Source organism: Zootermopsis nevadensis, unplaced genomic scaffold (genome assembly GCF_977971745.1).
Source record: "Zootermopsis nevadensis isolate Lab colony 2312 unplaced genomic scaffold, Znev_1.0 Znev_ptg000031l, whole genome shotgun sequence".
Lineage (NCBI taxonomy): Eukaryota > Metazoa > Arthropoda > Insecta > Blattodea > Termopsidae > Zootermopsis > Zootermopsis nevadensis.
The window spans coordinates 3076543-3099069 of NW_028259163.1; the positions used below are offsets into that span (position 1 = coordinate 3076543).

At 36.5% G+C, this 22527-nt stretch overlaps 1 protein-coding gene across 8 annotated transcripts in view; it reads left to right on the top strand.

The window, feature by feature from the left end:
• The window catches only part of RhoGAP100F (Rho GTPase activating protein at 100F), a 109944-nt gene that overhangs the window by 41034 nt on the left and 46383 nt on the right, over positions 1 to 22527 (top strand). The window contains exon 1 of one of the 8 annotated variants that reach the window (XM_087359538.1): positions 21210 to 21314. The exons of the other annotated variants lie outside the window; for them this stretch is intronic. Within the exon in view, the coding sequence (XP_087215664.1) occupies positions 21273 to 21314 (42 nt within the window). The 5' untranslated portion in view covers positions 21210 to 21272. Of the gene's footprint in view, positions 1 to 21209; positions 21315 to 22527 lie in introns of those variants that run through there. 8 annotated transcript variants of the gene reach the window in all.

Genomic DNA, 22527 nt, shown 5'->3' on the forward strand with positions numbered 1-22527 from the left:
GAAAAGTCCTGTGTACCATGCAATTCGTAATTCAGCTGTTTAGAGGGAGGAGAAAGGAGACACGAAGGAACACGAGTAAGGAAATAAGAATGAAAGATAAATTACAGAAGAGGAAACAGAGAAAAGAATATGACGGAAATGGAAGTAGTTGAGTTGATGAAAATATTTAAAGGAAACGATAAATTAGGGAAGAATAAAAGAAGTAAATGAAGACAGATCGAAGTGAAGGCCGGGAGGAAGTGAACTTTGATAAATAAAAATGAGAGAGGAACTGAGAGTTGAGAAGATAAAGAATTCGGAATGCGAAGCGAGAGTATAAAGCAAGGAAGTTGATAATGATATGAACGCATCGCGTACTGAAACAGTTTCTGGCTTGTACTGAACTTAGGGTCATGTGATATGGGTTGTTTATTGCCATAAAAAAAAGTGTAGTCTAAATATGACAGCTGCACTTAATTTAATCTGCCTTTGCAGACAGGACGTGACTCTCTGTAGGCTAAAATGTGTCTGGAAGATCTAATATTAGCCTCTGCGTAGTCGTGGAATTGTACGGAATTATATTGCGTCTGTGCAGGTTAAAATTCCAGCCTTTTTTGACGTAAATACGTCTATAAGGAAGGCTCATTCGGCAAGAAAGTGTAACAAGTGTACCTAGAGAACGTCGTGTTTACTCGGAATTGTTGTTACCTAGGAAACATTACATTACATTACATTTGTTCGCCACGGTGGTCTAGCGGTTAGAACACTAGCCTTGTAAGCCTGGGGTCCCGGGTTCAATTCCCGGTGGTGCTCAAATTTATAACTTGTGTTGGGCAAGGCCGTGGTCTAGGCAACACGGAGTTTTCCTCCGTGGCATCCCAACAATTACTCCATTCACACACAGAAGAAGGCAATGGCAAACCACTTCTGGATCATCTACCAAGAACGTATATGAACAGGTCCCAGTCCGAGAAGAGAAAAGGATCGAAGGATCTTGTTCATATGGACCTGTCGTCAGACAGAACACTACAAATAAAAAAAAATACATTTCATTACATTACATTACTTTACATTACATTCAGCTACCACAGACCCATCTGAAGCGTAACTAATTCAAGTTAAATAAGCAATGTCTTAATCAAACGTTACTCAATTGTAAAGCAGGTATAAAGGAAATATTTAGAATAAAGCCAATATATAAACTTCCTTTCCGTATAGACGTATTTACGTCAAATTCTCCGGAACCGTGGTTCCACTGACACTTTTTTTTAAATTGGTAGGAATTATAGGTAGAAATATTAACATGCAATGCGAATTATATGTAATAATACCAGGGTTTTACAGAGTTATATGAGTAAGTAAAATTGTTGATCTGAATGATAATAAGTGTATGCCGAGCGGGTTATTGATTTTTCGGGCAGTAAAATTACAGATCGCAGATGAACGTTTAGGGTTTGATTCCGGGCGGTGACATGATTTTATTATTGATTCATCATCGTCCCGGGGTCCACCCAAAGTTATGTCCAGTGGGCAAAGGAGAACTGTGGGTAATGAGACATTCCGTGACTTATGAACTTTATATCAGGCTTGCCAACTGTCTATTAGTGGAGATTTAAAAAGAAGCGACTGTCCTGTGAGCCATCACGTAGGTGGGGGGTGGGGGGGGGGGAAATCAGAGCTATTTTATTTTACTAGATCTAAATTTAAGCTCAAGGTATATTTTTCACACGCACATAAATAAATGTGAATTTAATTAAAATAGATATTTATTTCAGCTGGTATTTATAATGAAATTTTGGGTAACACGCGTGAATTTGTAACGAAATTTTAGTGATTCGCGGAACACAGTTTGGGATTCACTGTCTTACTGCTCCGTTGACTCCATCTAGTTTTTTTTTTTACATAGTGTAAGCTGCTTTGTGTGTGTTTTTTTTTTCATTTCACGCGTCAACACTAAATTAAGCCGATGTTCAAACAGGAAATCTGAAATCATTCTGTCAGGTGAGGAAGTTAATGAACTTGAAACACGCAAACTTCCTAACGATGAAGTCCCAGACACTAAGTGCTTAATGTATGTTTTATATTTCACTCGATATTTTAGAAGCTGCTGAAAATGGGTTATTCATTTTCAGATATATATATATAGTAGCGTTTTTCAAATAAAATGTTATATGATGTATGTTTCGAATATGAAATTTCACTGTCATGTTGAACGTTGTCTGAAATATGACTATCATTCTTTATACTTCCATCTGTTGGCAGCGTCCTATTTTTTTTTTTCTGTACAAATTTTATAATACGAACATCGCTAGAAATTGTACAAGAGGTTTTACACGTGCAAAGGAAATTGATGAAACTCGTCACAAAAAATATACAAGTAAATAAAACAGGTTTTGGAGTAACATAAAAATATGGTGGAATGTTCTTTTGAAGTGGTACAGATATGAGACAGGATTTGAACCTAGGGTTGTAACGTGTAGACACTTTACATTTCATCGAAGACGTCTGATTATGAATTTCTAAAGCTGAAATACTAGTAACTAATGAAGTTGTTCTCAAATTTTGTAGTTAAGTAAGTAATAGTGATAATTATATTACCTCAAGTGTCATGAATTGAATTGAATAAGCTACGTCAGAGTTGTGTTGTTTTAAAATGCGACCTTAAATCGTTTTTTTTATGGGAAGTGTACGTTAGGAACACGAAACGTTAACGAAATAGAAGGCTCGGTGGTAGTTTACTACGGTTTGAGCGAGGAATTCACGTGTCTCACTGAGTTGAAACAATTGCCGTACGACGCTGAACGCCGTCATTGACCGCCAGGGTAGCAAGCCAGAGGCGAACGTGTTCTGTGGAGTTACACATTACCCTGTGATGAGGTCACCTCTCTTCCCGGAGTTGACGTCAAATCAAATGTTTTTTGTTTTTTTTTTCAAAATATTTTGTGAAAACGAGCATATATTTAAATCTATTGTTTCGCCCTGTTGGAACTACGCGTTGTTGCGGAGGTCCGCGGATGGTAGACTTAAAGTATTCGAGAGACGCATATTACATTATACGAGGTTCTATACCGATATTTTCTAGGAGGGGCTGAGGAAAAGTACGTAATATCTCAGGGCAGACCACTCTGTTAGTGCTAATTTTCATATATAAGCAATAATATCTTGTCATTATACACTTTTATTCGATATTTTATTATTGTTATTAAAATTTCGATTATTTTTTTATGGTTGAAAGGGCCAATGCTGAATTTAAAGCATGGATTAATTAATTGCATTGATTAATACCACTACATTTTTCCACATTTAATACAGTTTTATCGTTTTATGGGTTAGGATTTTGTTTTAGGGAAACACGCCGTCTCTATCTTCAGATGTAACCCGGATTTAGCCCTGAAGACGGAAGCGGTACACGTATCCGAATCATTTCTAACCAGCTAGAAGACCACAGACGACATTTACCGCCGATATAATCTTAAATATCAAATAATTTACTTTCTACATAATCCTTTGAAACTATAATACGTGACTTTCAAATAGATCAGCTGTCTTTCAAGTGTGAAGTGTTTTTGAATGACGATGTTGCAATGAACTTAGATTTTCCTAGGGGTAAATGAATGCGTTTATATCCTTTTCAGTTTGTAGACCTATTTGTTCACGAATAAACTGTAACACGAAAGATATAATCTACATTGTGAATAACATGAAGAGAAAGGAGTATTATGTCAACAGTTAAGACGAATTGGCAAATGAGTGCACGAGGAAATTTAATTAGCCTGACATGTTAAGTGTATTTAGTGATAATAAACAGAATATATTGGTTCATATTCATCATTCATGAAAACATACACAACTGAATAATATCTGAACTTGGTTATGAAAGGAATAATAGCGAAATAAATTTTGAGATTCTGAAGATGGCAGTCTTTTGGGTTGTAGCGTCGTGTAGTCTGGTAGAAGTCTACCGACGTTTCAGAGGTCCTTGCTGCCTCCGTCATCAGGGCGATTATTGTTAAAGAATATAAAAAAGGATAAAGACCTTTTAAAAATATATAAACAAGATTAAAAATCCATCCATTCGATAAGTGAAATGTCACATTTCTGTAAAAGATTCCGGTGCAGGGGGTAGAATAATTTTTGTTGCTGTAAAAAATTTAGATACTACGTAACAGTCAGATACTAATAAAAAACATGCTAATTCCCTCAATGGCGAAAGTCCATTTTCAGTTTATCTGATTGTCGTTTTAAAATAAAACGTGAATCATTTAGGAATGTTTCAGCATTTAACCCTTTAAAGCCTGGTTTTACCTATACATACCGTCTGCTTCAACAATCAGAAACTCTTTATTTTGTATTTGTGGGTTACGTATGTTTTTTTTTGCAGTGTGAACAGCGATTATTTCCGTAAACAGTGAAGTGCTGTGTTTTCTTTGCGGTACGGACTAAATATCATTATTTGCCGTCTAGACAAGCTTCGGTTTTAAAGAACGCTCAACTAGTCAGATTCGCTATCCTGAATCAGATGTATCTAATCAACGACCTCGTACAGTATCCTTAAGATCCGTATTAATATTATCATAACATCTGTGCCTTGGTCTTTAAAGTGATATTTTTCTTTCATGTTTTCCAGGCAGAAAATTACTATTTTGAATTATTGATTTAAAAAATTCTGTATGAAAAGGAACATACAGGAATATATATTATTTAAATCTTGTCCGTCTAATCACAATAAATTCTTATTAAATATTAAAATATTACAATAATTAACATTTAAAATATTTAAAATATTAAATGATGTTCTTTATCGAAATATTCGATTTACGTACATTAGACCATCATTTCGATAAAGAACATCATTTAATATTTTAAATATTTTAAATGTTAATTATTGTAATATTTTAATATTTAATAAGAATTTATTGTGATTAGACGGACAAGATTTAAATAATATATATTTATTATATCACAATATGACGCAACTTTACCATCTCATACAGGAAATTAATTATTGCAAACTTTTGTTGAGACAATATTAACTTTACATAAGAATTCGGATATGGAAAATCATGTAACGCCTTTTTTGAATTAAATTACTTGAGTTGTTTAGAACCGACATGGTAGGCAGACATTTACCGGAATGTTAAAAATCATTTGGCCTGTCTGTTTTGAGAAACATTTTCGCCACCACTTCAGCCTTGATATTTTGTCAAATAATCGAATTTTTGTCCGCGCAAATTCTTTTAGAAAAATGTTTTTGTTCTGGTTAGTAGACGCCTACATAAATGTAGAGAGAGACGAGCGCTCGCATTGATTTCTCTGTGCTGTAGCTAGTGTTAGCAGTCGAGCCAGGGAAAAAGCTTCTCCCTTCTACACTGTTGCCAAGTTTCCCTACTCCCGTCGTGACGTCATTATACCATCCCTCATCCCTTTTAATCCCGCGCGCCGTTCCACTTTGCCCCCCCCCCCCTCTCCTACTCCTCCTCGCTCTGGTGGCAAGTTCCCGAAACAAACTGCCGTACAAATAATGAAAGGAATAAGATTGATGCGTTGACCAGCAGATGGTGAGACGGTCGGCTGACTACTGCTGTATTTGTAGAACAGACTCGTCGGTTAATTGTAATGGCGCTGATAACCGGGTTGCAGGTTTCTGTCTGACTGCCCTGCCATCTAGTTTATATATGTGAGATATTGTCAAACAGGTAATTCCCAAGTTGTTAGTGTAATTAAATGGAGGATGAGATGAGCGGATCACATACCACGCGTGGTCGAGATGAGAAATGCACTCAAAACTTTATTCACATAACCTCAAAGAAAGAGGTAACTTGGGAAATATGTTTGTGTACCACGTGATTTAAAAGTCACTACTTCGTATTTATGAGATTCACGTCAGTCTCTGTGTCATCAGAGATTATATCAAGATGACTGTCTTCTGGGTTGTGGCGCCGTGTAAGCTTCATCGTCCTGATGATGGAGGTAGCAAGGACCTTTGAAACGTTGATAAACGTCTGTCAGACTACACGGTGCTACAACCCAGAAGACAGTCATCTTTTGACTCATAGCCGTGAGAACTTTAAATCATAACAGCGATTAATTCCTTAAACAGCGTTAACCATTTGATCTTCGTAATGGTTACATGTTGTGTTTTCTTCGCGGTACGGACTAAATGTTTAAATATTATGTACGCAATGTGTGTTTCATTATAAACAGCGATTATTTCCTTAAACAGCGTTAACCATTTGATCGTATTAATGGTGAAGAGTTGTGTTTTCTTCGCGGTACGGACTCTGTTTAAATATTATGTACGCAGCGCGTGTCTCATTATAAACAGCGATTATTTCCTTAAACAGCGTTAACCAGTTGATCTCTGTAATGGTGACGAGTTGTGTTTTCTTCGCGGTACGGACTCACTGTTTAAATATTATGCACGCAGCGCGTGTCTCATTATAAACAGCGATTATTTCCTTAAACAGCGTTAACCAGTTGATCTCTGTAATGGTGACGAGTTGTGTTTTCTTCGCGGTACGGACTCACTGTTTAAATATTATGTACGCAGCGCGTGTCTCATTATAAACAGCGATTATTTCCTTAAACAGCGTTAACCAGTTGATCTTCGTAATGGTGAAGAGTTGTGTTTTCTTCGCGGTACGGACTGAATTCTTAAATATTATTTAGATGAGACTTCGGCTGTAAAGGGTTAAGCTATACTGATACAGTAAAACACAACGCAGACCATAAAAACCGTAAGCCATATATTTATATCCAAAGTCTGGTCTGAAAACGGTGTCTCAATGTTCTGGCTGTCCAAGATCGCATTACCCAAACTGTATGTCATCGATTTATACGCGTATTTATGCATTTATAATACACAGGGTTCAACAAATTTGCTTTTCTCTCGTCCGTGACGAGTGAAATATTTTCTGTTGGTATTTTGTTTTCTCCGCTGATGCCGAACGGTAAATTTGTAGACGGCGTTGGTATGACTGCCTTTGCCAGTGCGACACGTGTCAACGTGTCTGAAATGGGGGAGAGGGAGGGAAGATTAGAGCAAATTGCGATTTTATTCAACAGTGACTGAATGATCCATCATTTCTATCTGAGGATTTCCGTGTTTTCTCAGCTCAACTAGACAAATGCAGGGATATTATCTTCTTGAAGACAACGGAAATTTCTCTCGACATTTTTGCGCTCTATCATTCGACGTGATGCAGTTCAGAAAATGCCGTCAAATGAACCTAGCAAAGAAATTATGTTCGTTCTCTGGTATGTTCTTTTTTTTTTCTTCAGAAATGTTTGGAATTGTCATTTGTTTTCTTCTGGGTTGTGGCGTCGATACCAACGTTTCGGAGGGACACTTGGCTTCAATCTTCAGGGTGAAATGACCTGAAGATTGAAGCGATATGTCTCTACAAAAGTAACCATCTCCAAGACTACAGAACGTCACAACCCAGAACAGTACAGTCGATGTGTGTACCGTTAGAACTTCAAACTTCACGTATAGTTGGAAATTATTTCTAAGGTTTGCTGCACATTTAGAAGTTTATTCGTTCAATATTTATCACATCCAAAATTATCTAAATAGACGTAGAGATTTTAATGAAATTACGTTTTGTGAACTGTTATAATTGTTTTGACGCTGAATAATTTTCGAGAATTTTTTTTTTAAAAAATTGAATTTCGTCGTTAAAAGTAGGGTTATGGTTGATCTGTACGAGCCAAATTATATGCAGGTTCTAGTTTAGACTACGTAGTGTCATATCTGTTCAAATCTGGTTTAAGATATAACGTAGAGAAAGTATGATTTTGAACTGGAGACAATTACGTTAGGAGGAGCTCCATAATTTGTATATTACGCCAGATGTTATTGAGGTGATTAGATAAAAGACAGATCTGAAATAATGCATACAATTTTTAGGGTTGATATGCTTTAATTAGGTACTCTTTAGGCAGAGAGCGTAGACATAAATTATACCTTGCATGAGTTATGAAGCCAGGTAGTAGAGATATATGTGTTTTATTTCTGGTATTAAATAAATCATAGAAACACGTGGTCTGTACGTGCAAGGTCTTAAGAAGGCGGTGGGTTTTTTTTTTCTCGTTTCGTGCTGAGAAGTGAAAACGAAACAATTGCTGGTTGAAATATGAAGACTGGATAATTTAAAAGAGGAAACATAAGAATGTAAGCATTGTTATTGTTTTTGTTGTTACTACAGTTAAATTTTAATATCCATATGAATTTATTTTCACGTGAAATTAACACTGTTTATCAGACCTCTAAAACAGAAAAAAAAATTTTTGGAGAAATTTCACGTTCTCACGATAATGAGTGTGAAATTAATTATGGATAATTGCGCCGTGTAGTCTGGTAGAACTTTCCGACGTTTCAGAGATGCACACTGCTTTTATATTCTGGGTATTGACGTCGGTAATTTATTAGGCTTCCTTACGCAGTATCCCAGAAGACGTTAGAAATGATTGTGGAATTTTAATGGGAAATTCTCAGCGTAAAGATCAGTTGGAAGACTTTGGCGTAGGTGATAGTATAATATTAAAATGGATCTTAAATATATATAGGACTTTGTTCATCGGCGTAAGATATGGATTAGTGGCAAGGTGGGGAATTAATTGACTAGCTAAGCGACAATTTTCTTCTTAAGAAGGACTGTTTTGTTAATTTTTTTATTTTCTCGTCCTGACAGACTACGTTTCGCCGTATTTTATTACGGTATGCCAAAGCAACTCGGTTAAATTATTATCTTGTTTAATTTGATGTGATTTCGAAGAAGTTAGCCTTAATGCGTGTATTTTAATTTAACGGTTCTGTGCCTAAATAAGTTATTTCGCTGCTCTGTGACGTATGAGCGTGCAATCATTCTACATTTACCCAGCCAGAGAAAGACGACAGTCCTTGGGTCATCTTCCTGATGTTGACTGACGTACATTAGGATCTCGCATATTGAGTGAGTCTCTCTGTAAATCATGTTTTCGACTTGTACACGGCATTCAAGTTCTGAGAACTTCCAAATAAAAAATGCAAGAGTTTTCCTCTTAAATCTTGAATCTGAATGAATGAAGACGAGAATTTTGTCTCAGGTACGGGATTCACGGTATAGAGCGTTGGCAGATATCAGCGTAAGATTTCGTAGTTCAAGGGGGAAAAAAAATTGGAATGAAGGAGAACGGGAAATTTATTTTTATTTTTTTAAGTAAGCTTTTATCAGCTTGGTCTGAACATTGATGAATTATTATACAAGTACAAAAGAAATTAATAGGATGGAAGGAAGCTGTCGTGGCCTACTTTACCTCACAATTTCTAAATTTTCCTTTGACGGACTAAAGAGTTGATTAAAATAGTTTGGTATCCGAGATGAGATTTGAACCCGTGATATTCTTGAGTACAAAGTAGTATTTTTGTGTACTTGAAATAAAAATAAAATTATATAACAAAATGTGTGAAACGTGTGATAGTATCTTTTAATTAAACTTTGTCTTGAGATGAAGTTTTATGCTTTCCTTATATGAACTCACCACATAAAAAACAGTTGTTTATAAACTCAAAAAATTTTACGGATAGTTTCGCTGAAAAATTATATCACGCGTACCCCCATCTGAATTTATTTTTCATACAGATTTTCTCACTTAAATCCTGTCACTTTTTTGGTCATTTGTTAAACCAATTAGCCTCACCTACTTTTATTTACCCCTAGTCGACTCTGAAGATGGAGATAGTACGTTTCTCCGAAACTTCATTATCTTCATACTGTCGACATGGCGTCGTCTCAGCCCAGAAGAGCAAAGTCTTCGTTCTGGATTAAAATTTCTAGCAGATAAATGTCGAAAACATGCTTAAATAGAAATAAAATGAATAACCACGTGTGTATTTTATTTGTTTAGTGGTTTATGTAGGAGGCGCCGTTTGTCTAGCAAAAAATTCCACTGGAATGCGACTGTAGACAGAGGTCTCGGAATTCGATACCAGTGCTGGTCTAGCCAAGATGCGTCTACTTTGTAGGAAGAACCGAGATATTGGACCCTAACGTGAGATCACTAGTAACAAGAATATATAAGCTTCTTTCCAAGGTAAAGGTCTAATATTCAAAAATTGCTTTGATCCTTTTCATGTTACGCCCGATATATCTCGTTCTAAAGTATTGAGGCGTCTGGTTTTGATCTCTTTGTCGTTGGAAGACGTCGGTATAAGCAACGTTTGTGATCGTCTTTCAGCAGCTCTGAGCTACTTGTGTGTTTTTAAGTAATATTAATTGTACCTTACCATCTAATCTGCTGACAGAAAGATTCCTCATACAAATCAGAGTGAATCAGTTAGTTGTAGTTAATTAATGTCTTTTATGTAACACGAAAATTAATTACCGTGTTCACATAACTGTAACATTAGGTTCTACGCACGGGCTTCTGATAGCTTGTCTACAGGTTTCCTGACGAAAATTTTGTATCCGTTTCTCGTTTCCTCTATTCGTTTTTCTTTTCTTGCCTTAATACGTTTTAAACTGTGACGTAGATGCATGTCTGTCACGCTTGGCTGTACTAGTGCGTCATTCGTGTGGCGACTCTGGTAGCAAGAAGTTATAACGATATTATGGTGGTGCCTATGGTGTGTTTGGCGGAGTCTGCGATTTGGAGCCAGCCGCCTTCAAGGTGTTTTCGCATTTAATTTAGTTTATAAATAAATTTTATAAAAATGTTTCACTTTTGATGCTCTTTTCAAAGATAACTTTGCAATAAATTATACTGCTAAGTAAGATTTGATTCTCTCACGGCGGTGAGTAAGAAGATTGCTGTTTTTTGGGTTTTTGGTAGAAGTTTACCAACGTTTCAGAGGTCCTTGCTGCCTCCATCATAAGGGATTTTACTTATCGAATTATTGCCCTGATGATGGAAGTAGCAAGGACCTCCGAAACGTTGGTAAACTTCTACCAAACCCAAAAGACAGATATCTTCTAATTGAAGAAACGCTGTATTTCTATCAAATGTTACGGGCTGTACTACGCCATTGTTTTCAACAGTGAACCAGCTCGCTGCATAATGGAACATTTCCATCTGTGACAGATGTAACTTTTGATGCGGTAAATATGACGATGTAATAATAACCTTTGTGATTGGGTTGGGAGGAGGGTAATTGTGGAATGAGGAAAAGCGATCGAGTTGTTGCTGGGAAGATATCGATCGATCTCGGTTACTATTATAAATTACGACAAATTTTGGGGTGCTTCAGAAATATTGGTGATACGTGCTGGTAAAAGGTAGCCACAATTGGCTCGGCTCGTCACTGGATGGACAGACGCACGGCTTCTAGACGGCTGGGGAGAATACAGTAGAGGTTCTCAAAGTCTTTCGTCTCCTGGTGTGTTTTGATTGGTCCGCGTACATTTCTTGTAAAAAAATGTGTAATTATATATGATGGGAAATAATCGCGTAATATCAGAAAACACGTTCTTGGCTGTAACTAAGAACGTCAGATCAAGAAATTTTGTGACTCTTACAAATGAACGCTTAGGAGGATACAAGGAATGAGATTTAATTAAATATAATTTCTGTTTATTCTGAGAATCATTCAAAACTGATATGTATAAAATACAGAGTTATTTATTGGTTGTTAAAGCTCATGGTACGTATAATTCCCACTCGGATTTAGGTGGTTAATTGTCCCTTCTGGAATGCGTAAAGAAGTAACTGGATAAAACAAAATGTTTGACTGTCTCTGTAGGTATACTTTACAAAAATAAGTCTGTCTAACCATCGTTAAAATATTCCATTATTTGTTTGTTTGTTTAACTTTAATATCCAAGTTTCTGAAGTTATGTAGTGAGACATACGAGGCGCGTCCACAAAGTAAGTTTCCCTGGGGCCGTTTACAGAAACAAAACACAATTTCATGGAAATATTTATTGCAACAGATACAGCAAGTGTCCAGCTATTTTTCAACATATTCGCCACCGGAATTGAGACATTTGTCATACCGTGGGACCAACTTTTGAATACCTGTGTCGTAGAAGTCTGCCGCCTGGGATTGGAACCACTGTGTGACAACCATCTCCGCCTCTCTGTCATTCTCAAAACGCTGACGCTGACCGGACAGGAATTTCTTGAGGTGTAGGAAAAGATGGAAATCACTGGGAGCGAGGTCCGGGCTGTAGGGTGAATGATTAAACACCTCCCAGCTGAACTCCTGCAGGAGACTTGCTGTCCGTCGAGCCGTGTGCGGCCTAGCGTTATCACTGACCGCACTTCACAGTCGGCGGGAGCTGGAATAAGAACCTCCATCTTCAACAGCTGTAACGATGCTACTGTGAGAACGCGGGAGGTGCCGTTAGTGCATGCGCCATGCTACGTCATTGCTCTATCACGTACGCACAGTCGCTTCGCGCAATATAAGGTTTGCTAGCTGTGGGACGAGTGGGAAACTTACTTTGAGGACGCGCCTCGTATTAAAACGATTAACTTCACAGAAACAAATTGTTTAAAGTGTTAATTGTTTATATGTAAAAAGGGAACAACATTATTTCCTAATAATTTCATTGATGGAAATCCATCGGTGGTACTGAAATTAGTGTATAGGCCTTGGTTATCATTCTTGTTTAGTGTTCTGTGTTAAGTGAACCTTCCGTACTCGACGTAAAGCTGGATTTTATCCTATATTTTAATATCATTTTGTCACAAACATTTGTAAGATGTTTATAACTTAGATGGAAAATATATAGGACAGGTGGGGGGGGGGGGGGTTGAGAATCCTGGCAGTGACAAACACTTCGCCGAGGAAGACATCCTGAAAGATGGCGCTGACAAGTCGAGAGTAATGCAGAAGAAGACAGAAATGCTCAGTGACACGAATATCGAAGAACAGGGACAGACGTAGATTATGATTACAATGACAAGGCAAACATGATAAACATGTTACAAGATAAATTACGTTATGTCCGTGTACTGTGACGTCCAGCTGAGGCTGACTTGAAGATGTTAATTAGCGATTATCAACTTCACAAGAATGCCTCTGCTTGATTTAATTACGTACTAAATTTACGTCTTAATATATATGCTGGCCTTGTAATCCTGGGGTCTCGGGTTCGATTCCCGGCGGTGCCCGAATTTATAACTTGTGTTGGGCAAGGCCGTGGTCTAGGCAACACGGAGTTTTCCTCCGTGGCATCCCAACAATTACTCCATTCACACACACAGAAGAAGGCAATGGCAAACCACTTCTGGATCATCTGCCAAGAACGTATATGAACAGGTCCCAGTCCGAGAAAAGGATCGAAGGATCCTGTTCATATGGACCTGTCGTCAGACAGAACACTAAATAAATACTACTCAAATCCTGCTTCAACCTCAGTTGACGCTGAAGCTGAGAATTAAACCTGGATTCTGCTCAGAACCAAATTTAATTATAATTACATGCAATTTTTTTGTGTGGAATTTATTGGAAGAAACACCGATCTCGCTCTGCGTAGCAAAATTCGATGTAATCCATTTGGTGAGAGTTTAATTCTGGAAGTTTTAAAATCAAATTATGTCTTTGTTTTAATTAATGATACGACATCTATCCTTTACGGAGTAGCGTTTATATTCTAAATATCCCCGGACTTAAATTGATTATATTAATGGAGGTCACAGGGTTTTGGAAGTTTTGGTTCATACAACATCCCCCCCCTCGCCTCGTAGACCACATCTAGACTTGGTCAGTGGATATCAGAGCAGAAACTTTTGTTCCATTTGGCTTATTATTACATTGAATTTTGCGTGTTTTATATCATATTAATATATTTATAAATTAGATTGAATTTAGGGATATCATTAAATGGTGATGTTCAAACAGTTTTGCGCGGAAGTGGATTTTCTTTGTTCTAATTTCGGATTTTATTATAAACGACGACCCCAGAACTCTATCCCTAGCTTTACGGACTGAATTCTAAACTAATATTTAGATTAAATCGCTGCTGAAAGTCTTTAATCAATCAATCAACATTCATTAAGTTGAATTCTGTATACAGAAGATTTTTCTACTAATACCTGTTATTTGTATTTGTCTGTGGACCGGAAAAACCATCTCTAGTTCTGATATTTTATTACTGCACAGTATTTGTTTCTAAAATTATAATTCTACTTGATTTTCTGAATTTAAAATTAGAAATTACTGATTTAATTCCATTGAATTCATTAAATATGTAAGAACAAAATGACAAATACAGGGTGATTTAGAATTTTCTATGTACACACACACACACGCACTAGGTGTATAAGAAATTTTGAAACACTCTGTATTTATTAACTTTCCAACAATTTATTTATCTGCGATAAATTGAAATTAAATTTGATGAGAAAAGCGCAGTCAATTAATCGCTTTTGGAACCGGCTTACTTTATACCAGAATGTTTTATGAGCCTTGTTTTGCGATTGTCATCTGTCAGTGGCAGAACAGTAAAGACGGGTCTCGGTTATTGAGGGTGTCCCACGTGTTCCAAACAAATAGGTGTATTGTATCCAGGTTAAAAACAACCCCACCTTTACTAGGTGTCATTGGTAACATTCTATTAATGTGTATACGCGCTTGTACTACAAATTGAACATTTAATCGATACGTGATGTTACCGGGAAAATACTTGATATCGATTAATGATGCTTATGAATCCATAAAGGTCTGTGATAATAGTTGATTCATTATACTGTTTATGGACATTGTCTGTTGCTTGATACATGTTTTATATACTCGACGTTTCGGGAATTGGCTCTAACCCCATCTTCAGGTTATTCGTTGTCATTGTGTTGACACCGTTTGTGTCAAAATGATAAAAATCGAGAGATAGAACTCGGGATTTTTCCGATGCAACGCTAACCAATAACCTGAATAAGGGAATAGAGCCAACTCCCGAAACGTCGTGTATATCAGGTGTGCCCGAGACAATGAATATATTCCAGATAGTGTAGCTTTAATAACGCGTGTTTTATAACAAAATTCCATGTAGGTTTTTGGTTAATGTTTGTAAATGTTCCTATCGACCTTTGTTATTCTTGAATCATCGCATTAAATAGATTTGATTTGTACACGATATGAAACTTTTTTAAAATATGAAAGTTGGTGAAGATCCATCTCCCACGTATTTCTTTTCCTTTGTTAATTGTCCTGTGTTCAACAAGTAAGGACCCTCAACACTTTGAGCTATGACAGAGGACAGCGGAAAATACAGTTAAACTTTTACCATCCTGAAACAGTATAATTATCTGGTAAGTATTTTTATTATTTTAGACACTTTCAGTCACTGCATGGAACGTTCTCAGGTTTCGAATGGAGGTCTTCAGTTACGAAGTCTAATTGTGTTTCTGTTGAACGGAGCACCTATTGAAGAATTTATCTACAAAGCCAATTGAGAGTGTCTGGCTTTGTTCCAGTCTTTTACAATATATATTTGTTTCGAATCAAGCAGAAAGCTTCTGAAACCGGACCGTGTGACAGGATTAGTGTGAGTCTGAGTATCTATTTGCGCCTTACTACACAGAAGAATTCGGCTAAAGAACATTACCATGCCAATTTAATTTGTCGTCGGAAAGTATTTTTACCGTCCGTAGCTATAAAATGAACTGATGATGTCTCAGAAAATTGCCAGTTTGTAGTTCGTAGAAAGAAATTGTAGAATTATTTCGTCTAGGTCTGAATAGATTCCAGTAGCGGACTTTTGTGAACACTGTAATGAATATTGGAAATCTGTAGAATATGGAAATATCTTGAAAAGCCGGAAAATATATAAATTTTGAATAAAGATATTGTACCATATTTGGATTGTAGTTCTTTGTGTTGTGATGTCGTGTAGTTTTATAGGTGGTTAGTGACGTTTCAGAGGAACTAGTCACCTACATCGTCATGGTAGAAGTACGTTTGTAAGATCCTACATACGATGCTATAATGGAGAATGCCTCAATACATTATTTCACACATCTGTATAACCAGTATTGTCAATTTTCCGAAAGTTATTGGCAGATTTTAAAATAGTTTTCTCGGGATAGCTTTACTGTTAGAGATAAAGAGTTCACAGAAATTTTGAATCTTTGGAAGAAATGATAAAAGACAAATGTTTGATTTTTAAAAATAAAAAAATATATACTTTTTGAAGAACTTAAGGACTTAACTATGATAAAATGCTTTTTATTAGATTATTAATAAATCTGAGTGCAAATAATTTGTGTATCGTACATTATCTGAATTTGAATTGTGACTTCCGAAATGTACAGTAACACCTTAATGGTCGGCCGTGGAGGTTGATACCTTTCAAGAACTAGATTAACTGGACTGGCAAACTTAAGCGTGAATAGCACAGGGGGGCGAATTCCACGTAGGGTATGGATGTTTAGGGGTCTTCGCCATATTAACTAACTACCTGACGTGTATTTAATGTTTATGTAGTTTCGAGACTCGATTTTACAACTTGTTAAAATCGATCTCTTCTAGTACTAAAAGATGTTTTATTTTTATTTTTAACGTTATTGGCAGATTTTGATGGAGTGACTGAAACGTTCTGAACGTTATACTTTTATATCGACCACTTCCTTCCTCTGAAAATTGTGATTCTGGTGTACTCTTTCTAGAGTTCGAATAAACCCTGCAAGTGTTTCTCATGTTACAGTAACTTTGGGGAGATTATATTAAAAGGTTTTGTTTCTCTGATAGGATGTAATGGTTTTCATTTGTCTTCATTAGTACAGACAACTAGAATGAAGTTCATATAACGGTGACTTGAGGGACTCTTCCAATGATAGACTTGACTTTTTCCACTCGATATTTTTAGATTGCTTTATTTTCTTAAAGTCATGTTCGAACCGTCGTCTAGATACCCTAAATTGCCTTTTTCTCTCTTTTAATTGTTCACAATCTCTGGGTTTTACGCCCCATAAATAATAAGTTCGGTAAATAGAATTGTTCACATTTTCGTAAGTAAACACTTTTTTCTTACTTTTTAATGTAAGTACTGCATAGTATTTGGGAGGTCCTGTGTACGATCCTTGCTTGGCTCTGAGGGTGATTATACTGTACTGAGATTTGTCTTTGCAACGCCACTTGTCTTGATGGTAATGTTGGAATAGAAACTTAATATAGTCTGCGACCATTCCAAGTATCGTGTTTTTTTTTTACGTATAGACGTATTTACGTCAAATTCTCCGGAACCGTGGTTCCACTATCACTTTTTTTTTGACGTAAATACGTCTATATTTTAGGGTCAGTGTCATTCGGGAAAAAAGTGTAACAAGTGTACCCAGGGAACGTCGTGTTTACTCGGAATTGTTGTTACCTAGGAAACGTCGTGTTTACTCGGAATTGTTGTTACCTATAAAACATTACATTACATTACCTTACATTTCCTTACAGTACATTTCATTACATTACATTACCTTACATTACATTTCATTACATTACATTACCTTACATTACATTCAGCTACCACAGACCCATCTTAAGCGTAACTAATTCAAGTTAAATAAGCGATGTCTTAATCAAACTTTACGCAATTGTAAAGCATGTATAAAGGAAATATTTAGAATAAAGCCAATATATAAACTTCCTTTCCGTATAGACGTATTTACGTCTAATTCTCCTTACCTTACAGTACCTTACATTACCTTACCTTACCTTACATTACATTTCATTACATTTCATTACATTACATTACATTACATTACATTACATTACATTTCATTACATTACATTACTTTACATTACATTTCATTACATTACCTTACATTACATTACTTTACATTACATTCAGCTACCATAGACCCATCTTAAGCGTAATTAATTCAAGTTAAATAAGCGATGTCTTAATCAAACTTTACTCAATTGTAAAGCATGTATAAAGGAAATATTTAGAATAAAGCCAATATATAAACTTCCTTTCCGTATAGACGTATTTACGTCTAATTCTCCGAAACCGTGGTTCCACTATCACTTTTTGTTGTTGTAAATTTCAAATGTAATAGTTGAATCGTCGCTAGATAAACATGTAGCAGGTTTATATATAGATAAAAGTCTAGACTTTTATTTGAGGGGTATCCTGTTCGAATCTCGGATTGTTTACTTGATATCCTGGCTGGTATGTTTCTGTTGAATTCAATCCACTCAAGAAAATATTGGAATGGAGCCTTCAAATGGCCAAGATATAGTTCTTAGAAATCCCTATGATTATCTTCCCGTCATTTCTGGTGTCATAATCTCTGCAGTTAAATCAGCGTTGTTAAATATTCCAACAATTCATCACTTGTTAAACTGGCATACGTCATTCTAAACTACTGCGTTCAGTACCTGTTGCAAAAATGATTACGTAGTCTGCAAGTCTGTGAAGCATGGTGTCATCTGTCGTCAGATACGAAAACTACACCTCTCTATGGGCATTAGAAGGTGTTGCGAGACATAACCATAATTTGTTATTCTGTGACGGTTACTATACGGTTTAATCAATTTCAAATTATAATACTTTATATCAGACATGTAAAATAATTGTTATAAGTACTGAAATACACCTAATGAAATTTCAAATCATCGTATCTCTACTTCACCTCTCCCGTATTTGTTTATTCTAAAATTCTTTGCCCAGTGAAAATGTAAATATTTAATATCGTGATATAAAAATGACGCATAATTAATTATTCGTTTTTAAATAACGGGATTTTTAATTGTTATTTTTTTTAATTTTTTTTTTTTTTTTTTCAGAAATAAAGTAGAAACTTCGGAAATTATTATGAACCGCTATACAGCCCAGTAGCTTGCAACAATTGCAGTATTGTTACTTCACAAACAATTGCTCAGTTTAGTTGACACAAAAGAATTTTGCAGAAATTGTAACACCCGAAGGACCGTAGGGAATATTGTTTTGGAATTTAACCTTTCGATTAACACAAAACCACGCAGAAGTCTGATATTGATTCTATTTCTGAGTAATGACATCCCGTAGAAGAAGACTGAATTGCCGATATCCCAGTTAATCGGTAAAAGCACAGATTTATTTGTTCGAAAGTCGATAGAATCGATAGTTTTGCGATATTTCAGGTTCTAACGGCGACAAGTATAAGGATAGCTTTCTTCTAGGATGTTTGTCGTGTAATCTGGTAAAAGTGCTTACTGCCTCCTTTAAAAAATGCCCTCAGTGGTTGCAGTAACATTTTCTGGAACGTTGATAAATTCCTACCAAAATACAAAGCACGGCATTCTGGAAGACAGACACGTTTTTCCTACTTTCGATGCAAGAAGAAGATTCATCTAGCATTGAACAGTCCAAAAATCCCGAAATATTCCCAAGATTCCTTTCAAGTTCTTAGAGCATTCGGAACCAATATCATATCCCTTATTTACATAGTCCGTAGGAAAGGCAGGCAGGCATTTCCCCGCCTTCCCCCACTGTCAGAGCATGGCTTCCTGAAAGAACACGAACGTTTTTCGTTTTAATAAAAAACTTTATGGTACATTTGTTGGTGTGATGTTTTATTTCAATACTCAGCACACGCAGAGAATGGTATAACTGTAGAAATATCTAGCGTGTTATAACAATAATAATCCCACATGATAGGGTCTGAATGAAACCTACTTCTTTTAATAATCCTTTTCTTTATATAAATTGGAAGAGTCTAGGAACTGCGGATCAATATTGTTTTTTTCAGTTTAGTAGTTGGTAAGTACCGGCTGAGTAACTGGGGAAGAATTTTAGCTAGTGTTTTCCTAGAAGTTCAACAAATGCATGAGTTGTTTAAAACAGTTATGTGAGTGAAATATACGTAAATCGCACGTCAACGTACGTATATAATTTATATCCGAAGATGGCTGTCTTCTGGGTTGTATTTTGGTATAAATTTAACCAACGTTTCAGATAAACCGTGTTCCTCCACCACCAGGACTATTGCTGAGACCCAGAAGACAACCATCTTAATTCTCAGTGCCGTGGAAACCTCAAATCCTACAAGTTAAATCCGTTTTCTCTATAGTAATTGTGCAATACAAATAACGCCTGCAATATTTTGATTAGACTACACGCCGGACACCAGAGTCGGAGAAGTTGCCGCACCAGTCAGTACATTCAGTGCTAAGTAATGGAAGCAACTGTGTAGTATCGTATAGAAGTTTACTGACGTTTCAAAGATGCTTAGTGCCTCCATTATCAGGGCGGTGGTAGTAATAACCTCTGAAACGTCGGTCAACATCAGACTAACACGGGGAAATGACCTAGAAGGTAATCATATTCAATATTAAAAGTAATTGATGGAATTCGGTAGTAATAGTGATTTATAATTTATTAATTATTATATATTAGAGGTACAGATGTTTCGGTTTGTCTACTCCAATATTAAAATTCGAGCTTTGTTTGATATAATTTATAATCGTTAAGTATACAGATCAGGAACTACTGAGTTGATACGAATCGGTTGAAAGTACGAGCTGTGTCGGGATTTCGTGGATTTCCTCAGTTTTCGCTGAGATACGTATGCACTAAACTATATCACGATATCTTTCCTGGCTCTTGTAATTCATTTGACTCTAAATCAGTTTGTACCTCGTCTTAATTTCGCCTACAAACGAATCACTGAACTTATAATTGTTCAGATTCATTGACTTCAGTGCTGACAAACACAAACTTCATTCCCCACCCCAGTTATGGGTGAGAGTCCATTGTTCGAATCCAACCCCCCCCCCCCCCCGGTTCCACACGTGGTCATTTTAAGCTGTAATTTTTTTTTTTTTTCAGTTTTCAGATCACAATTGCCACGCGTTACTTTTCTTTTAAGTTCACACTTAACCCCACCCTCTGACGATGGTATTATTGCTTATCGGGATATGTCATCATCTCGTTACGTCCTTCTGTCTACCTGTGAATTCTCTTTATATATATATATATATATATATATATATATATATATATATATATATATGAACAACTCACCTTGATGTGCCCCCTCTAAGCCCACGTATTATCCTCACTCCTCAAAAAACACCCTTCCCTTCTCTTCTCCTACTTCCCCCACTTCTATAATTTCCATCTCCCTAAATATTTCCCCTTACCTCCCCTTTCTGCCTGGTTGCTTGGTTGGTTGGATCAATCGGTGTGTGTGTGACGTCATTTCCGGGCGGGTCTGTCGAGGGGGAAGGTCGATATATCTAGGGGTAGGGTAGGGTACCGGACAGCTATGAGCTAGGCAGTGGTATAGTGAGTGAGTGAGTGAGTGAGTTAGGGAGGGGGTGAAGGGATGTACCCCCTCGTCCCTTTGGATTTGCCGGCTTCAGGTTCCCGCCATACGAAGGTGTAGTTTGAGCAATGTGTGATCGAGGTGGATCGGGTTGTTTCTTTTCGAAAAAGGTAAGACTAAGAATTTTTCCTAAAATAATTAAACGTGTGTAATGCTTAGTGAAGTGTAGTAACTTGTTGTGTGATGGAAAGAAATGTGGCGCTAAGGTAGAATCTGGGATCTGTGAATGTGTTTCGACTACTGTGGATGGATTGAAAGCCAGGTCATTCAACTTTGTGCTCGACGTACTATGTGCAGCCCCAAGCTCCCCCCCCCCCCAACACACACACACACACACAGGCCGCTGACATTCAACAGAACACCCTAGCGGTGGACAGTAGGAAACTAGGTATTTTTAGTACGGTGTCTCGCCGCAATGGAGCGTTCATATAGCATTAAAACAAAAACTAAAGACAATTTTAAGACCCTTTCTGTCGTCATAGAGATTTTACAGATGAGATGATTAGAATTTATCAAGTTTTATACGCTGCGGGATGTTTTCGGATGCTATTGAAAGACATTTGACCTGAAATGTGAAATAAATTATATCGTTTTGACTACGAAAACCCCAAATTAATTTTAACGCTTCTGGACTAAAAGAATGTGATACCTGTAGAGTTCCCTGTGTTCAGTGCATTTTATTAGTCAGTATGTTATATATGAAGATACATGCCCCATTATATTCTCGATTCGTATCTTAAAAGAACTCCATTTGCTGATATGGTGTAATTCACATCGAGACGGATTTTAAGGTCTCATGTTTAGGTTAGGAGCAGCGTTGATTCGATATTTATCTATTATAATAGAGACTGGACTTGCCTTGTTTCTCCCCCACGTATTTCCGCCATGTTAATGACGTATTTTAAGACTTTCTGTTATCGTTTCAGCTTATTGTCAGATGTTCTGAAATATAAATTTATTAAATTATGATACTGAAATACGAGTTTCCATGTCAATTTTGAGTCAGACCTTAATTTTATTTTGATAGCTTATTCCGTAAATAAATTATATTCACGATACCACGATAAATCAGACTGTTATGTATTCTGACATATAATGCATTTCTATTTATCTAATTTGTGAATGAACCATAGAGGTCCCAGAATTTCAAACCTGTCTCGGTCTACAGCCTAATTCTAGGTTTTGAAATATTTGGATATCTGTATTAAACAGGGTTTTAAATAAAACCTGTGTGTATTAATTAATATTTTTAAATAGTTTGTTCGTAAAGGAAAACCATAATGACGGAGTATCTGCTCGTTTTTTTCTCTGTTTTACTCAAGT